This window comes from Triticum aestivum, chromosome 6B (assembly GCF_018294505.1).
Source record: "Triticum aestivum cultivar Chinese Spring chromosome 6B, IWGSC CS RefSeq v2.1, whole genome shotgun sequence".
Lineage (NCBI taxonomy): Eukaryota > Viridiplantae > Streptophyta > Magnoliopsida > Poales > Poaceae > Triticum > Triticum aestivum.
In genome coordinates, this window is record NC_057810.1 from 559,745,639 (window position 1) to 559,751,096 (window position 5,458).

The following is a 5,458-nucleotide window of genomic DNA, read 5'->3' on the forward strand; positions in this document are numbered from 1 at the left end:
ATTACTCTCAATGGCATACCGAAAGATCATGTACTAGTAAAAAAAGTGCATGCAATTGAAGAAATAAATGTTTTGAGTGCAAAGATGGATGATCTTATGAAATTAATTGCTAGCAAAGGTGCTCCTATAGACCCTAATGATATGCCTTTGTCTACTTTTCCTGAGAATAATAATGAATCTATGGATGTGAATTTTGTTGGTAGGAACAATTTGGTAATAACGCGTATAGAGGTAATTTCAACCCTAGGCCGTTTCCTAGTAATTCCTTTAATAATTATGGTAATTCTACAACAATTTTTATGGAAATTATAATAAGATGCCCTCTGATCTTGAGAATAATATTAAATATTTTATAAACTCCCAAAAGAGTTTCAATGCTATGGTAGAAGAAAAATTGCTTAATATTAATGATTTGGCTAGAAACGTTGATAGAATTTCTCATGAGACTGATTCTTTAAAAATTAGATCTATGCCACCAAAGCATGATATTAATGATTCTCTGAAAGTTATGCAGATTTCTATTAATGAGAGTAGAGAGAGCGGCTAGGTTGCGTGCTAAAAAAGAATTGTTAGAAAAAACATGTTCTTCTAGTTTTTGCGGTAAAAATGATGAAGATCTTAAGATGCTTGGCTTGACTCCTATTTAATCTTTGTTTGCTAATATAGATCTTGAAAAATAAGGGACTGGTGATGATTCAACTTTAGATAAAAGGCGTCCCAATAATTTGGAGAATAAAGATCTTAACGAAAAAAGTGATAAAAATGGGATTGGAGAGGTCAAAACTTTAGCAAGCAATGAACCCACTATTTTGGATCTCAAGGATTTTAATTATGACTAGCACACATGCCCGTGCGTTGCAACAGAAGAAAAAAAATTCAAATGCCCCCAATGAACATCAAAACATGTTCAAGACCCCACATATCCACGTCCATTCTTTGAAAGTGGGAACATGAGTGAAACTGGGTGGATAGGGGATAGAAGATCGACAAGTAGAAAAACATTCCTCGTTTTACTATCATTCCTAACAAAATGAGCTATAGATAAAATTGTACAGTATTCTAAATAAGTGTATAGCTACAAAGAAAATGATCATATATAGTAGAATGCGTACATTATCTAGCCAACCATTTTGTAATGATATGTTCACAAACTTAGTTGTATTATTACTGGCTCATGTATCATTCTCTCCCATAGAAATCATACAACAAAAGCTTCAGAACGCAAATGACCAACATACTCTGAATCAGTTCTCATACACACACTCTATAATATAAATTCAGACCATATACTTTCAGCTTCTACGACAAAGAAATTGAAGCAAGGAATGCTGCGTTGGTCAGTTCGTCCATGAGAAAATGCAGTTGAAGGCCTCCATCCTAAAAGCCGAGACCAGAACCATCATCTTGTCGTGGTCGCTGTGTAACCGGAAGAAGGAGCGCACGCTGAGCAACCACAAGTTGGTGGCTGCCACGTTATCTTCGGCAGATTGTTGGCTGAGGTCGAGAGCCTTGACAGTGTCTGAGCAGAGGGCGAGCGCGTGTGCAGCATATGTATGCAGACTCCTCAGCAAAATTGGAAAAAAAACTCAACTTTGTCAGCCCGGCGAAAGGGCCAGGTTAGTTCAAAATGTGCCACTTGCTAGTGTAAAAACATGGAGCAATGACGCATGTATGCTCAGGAAGCTATCTATAACATTGTAATGGGATTAAAATTAGCTAGCTAGTATCATATTTCTGCAAACTTGTCATCTTAATTATGCAAAAACAAAAATCTGACGCTAGCTGAGCATAAATGGTTTGGTGCCCCTTGGGTTGTTTTCTTGTCCTAACATAACATGGAGGAGGTACCAAGGGTTCAACATTGAGCTTTGATTTACCTCCATTATCCCCGAGATACTGGTGTTTGTGATGAACTAAATAGACAATTTGTTGTGCTGGGATGATTCATGATGGATTGATAAGATGAGCTTCGCAACAACTACCATCATGCATGAGCATGGGTAAAATCCAAAATTTCCCAAAGCAGCCATGTTTTTATGTGTATTCTGTTGCTTATTTCCCTCTGAAAATTGACAAAACATCCACACTTCTAGTCTTATATCCCTATGAAAATCTATTAAACATACACAAATATGCTTTTGGAGTAAGAAATTATAACCCATAAATAAGAAAATTTTAACTTAATTAGTTTTACCAATCTACATAACAAAATTTGATTTATCCACTACCGATTAACTGTAACAACACAGAAAATCAAGTCGCACACTCACACCTCAAATCTTGAGGCATGCGCAGTCTGTTGAAGCCTCAAACATAGAACCATATCATGTGAATTTCCAACAGAAAATTAGGACTCCATTTGCCTGTTTGATCCTTACCAGTTTATTAGTTACGTATCTATCAATTCCATGATCTTCCACAATGCTTCCAACCGCTTCATAACTCCTGTCGGTCCCTCGAGGTGGAAATTTTCACGCTGAGATGCAACAGAATTTATATCATGCATTAAGTCATGCAAAAATACCAACCTAACATATGCCAGTATAGTTTGACATAGATACAAATTACCATCCTTCTCAGTAGCATCTCAAAACACCAAAAGGCATCTACATCATCCTCGTATAGAACAACAAAAGGGGAAACCAGATCGGTCATACCTACAATCAATTTGTACCATTTAGGCAGTTTAAATAATTAAAGCAAAATGATGCAATACTCCCTTGAAATGCAAACCTTGACAGTATCCAGGGGAGGGATCAACCCATGCATAAAATGGAAATATATCTGACAAACCTTCATGGAAGCCGCCGCTTGAACCCCACGGAGCCGCTCGTCGCCAGCCCCTCCAGAATCGCCAGATCCAGCCGCCTCCACTCCATTCTCGGTGTCGGGCCTCAAGAGCTCCTCCCCTCGTCCTGCTACATCGACCCGAGCCGCCATGGACGGCCGCTGCGTCCGCGTTGACTGCGGGCGAACGCGCGCGTCTGACGCATATGGACCTGCCTCCGTGCCTCCCCTCCTGCTCCTCCTCTCGTCCGCCATGTGCTCGCCGCCGTCGTCCTGCTCCCGATCGAATAGGGAGCGCCGCCGCTCGATTGCAGCGCAAAAAGAATATCGAACAGTTTTTTCTTAACTCAAATATAGTTCACACGGGTTAATTTATTGTTTCATGTGCACATATTGATCAAATAAATTCTTCCAATCTAGTTAATTGTAATGATGGATTTTTGTGGTCATTCTGAATGTACAGATTTGTTGTGCGGATCTCTGAACTAATATGGATCTGTTGACAAACTATAACTTAGCACTATATCTGGTTCTTGCTATCAGTTTGATTTTGGTCATCCAAGTGGATATATACACCAGTCATGCAGCCACAGTCTGCACTATTTGGTTAATGAGAACGGGAGGAGCACAATACTGACCCCATCGCTATCTCAGCCAGCTTCAGGTCCACCATGGCCACCTACACCGAGCACCATATCACGTCTCCGAGCTTAGTTGTCGATTCATCTACACCAACCCAATCACCACAAACAGGGATATAATCAGATCTAATAAGAGATAGCTCCATGACCATGAAGAAAGGACGAACCGTGGGAGCAGCCCGTAGGCGGCCGCGCTGGACCACATCCGCTCGTCCGCATATCCAAGAGCTAATCGGGGCAAGGCGGTCGGTGCTGGGCGACCACAGCAACGGCCATGTAACCGGGACACGAGGCGGAAGGAATCGGTAGGCGGTGTGATGCCCTCGTCCTCCGGCGTGTAGTACGATCTGTCCCCGTCATCCCCGTTCCCTCCTCCGCCGCCTCCAGCTCCCTCTCCCACTCCTACTGGCTTCTCTGCCGCCTCCACCTTCCTCTCCTCCTCCTACCAGCTCCTCCGCTATCTCCACCTCCCTCTCCTCGTCCTACCACCCGTTGCCCGTGGCGGCGCTGAGTGTGCCGAGCAGCCCGTCGCGGTCGGCGGCACGCGCTCGAGACGGCCGGCGCGAGCCCGAAGCGCGGCGGCCTGGGCCTCGGCGTTGGCGAACTACATGCGGAGGACTCGGACGACACGGGGAGGAGGGCGCGGTGGACGATGCGGGCCGGCGGCGGGGAGGCGGCGGATCTAGATGGGGGTGCGAGGTGCGGTCACTTGACTCGGGGGTGGTTTTTTTTGTCAAGCGTGTCCACGCGACAGTAAACCCGGAGTCAATCCATGTTTTCATGATCACATGATAAATAGTACCACCTCGGATGTAGAAAATATAATATAGGTGAAAAAACTGAAAGCGTAAATTTACAGGAAAAAGCGTATTGTGACGGTGTACCTGACAAAGTCAATCCGTGCTTTATTATTAGGGATAGATAGTTGTTCTTTGATAGGTTGTATTTCCTTGTTGCAATACATGCTTAATTCTCCTCATGCTTATAATCAAAATAAGGCTTTTATGAAGCATATTGTTGATGCTATGATGAAATCTTTTGAAGAAAAACTTGAGTTGGAAGTTTCAATCCCTAGAAAGCTTTATGATGATTACCTACTATTAAAATCAAGATTAAAGATTATGAGTGTAATGCTTTCTATTATTTGTGTGCTAGCGTTCAACAATTCCAAAAACTCTATGTGATGTGTTAGGTTTCCATAAACTTGATGATTGTTCTTTAAATTTGCATCTAGCGGATTCCACTATTAAAAAACTTATGGGAATGATTAATCATGTTATTATTTTTGAAAATAGGAATTATGTGCCTGTAGATTTTATTGTTCTTGATATAGATTGCAATCCAACATGCCCTATTATTCTTGGTAGACCTTTCCTTAGAACGATTGGTGCAATTATTGATATGAAAGAAGGAAACATTAGATTTCAATTTCCATTAAGGAAGGGCATGGAACACTTTCCAAGAAAGAAAATTAAGTTACCATATGAATCTATTATGAGGGCTAATTATGGGATGAATACCAAAGATGACAATACCTAGATCGTTGCTTTATGCCTAGCTAGGGGCGTTAAACAATATCACTTGTTGGGAGGCAACCCAATTTTATTTTGGTTTTTACTTTTTTTGTTCACGTTTTTGAATATATATATATATATATATATATATATATATATATATATATATTAGTGGGTTAGAGAAGTTTTTATGATTTTTATTAGTGTTTGTGCCAAGTAAGACCTTTGGGATGATTTGGAAGATAGTAGATTGGTTTTGTTGAAAAATAGAAACTTTTGCGCCCAGTGCCAGAATTCTTTGTGATTACTAGAATGTGATAAATTATTGAATTTTTACACAATTCTGATATACAAATTTCCCACGTTGTCCTAATTTTTCAGAATTTTTAGAAATATAGAGGTTTTCGCTTTAATTCACATCTTTATAGACTGTCTTGTTTTAGTTAAATTATGTTTTCTTGTGTTGTTTGCTTATTTTGATGAATCTATGGGTAGTATCGGGGGGATGAACCATGG

At 40.7% G+C, this 5,458-nt stretch overlaps 1 protein-coding gene across 1 annotated transcript; it reads right to left on the reverse strand.

Moving 5' to 3' along the window:
- Window positions 1-2,389: 2,389 nt before the first annotated feature.
- On the reverse strand, window positions 2,390-3,042 carry LOC123134787 (uncharacterized). Its single transcript, XM_044553956.1, has 3 exons — window positions 2,797-3,042; window positions 2,569-2,670; window positions 2,390-2,476 (listed from the first exon to the last, which is right to left on the reverse strand). Exons 1-3 carry the CDS (start codon window positions 3,040-3,042, stop codon window positions 2,390-2,392), a joined length of 435 nt encoding a protein of 144 aa, XP_044409891.1.
- Between the last annotated feature and the right edge of the window lie 2,416 nt (window positions 3,043-5,458).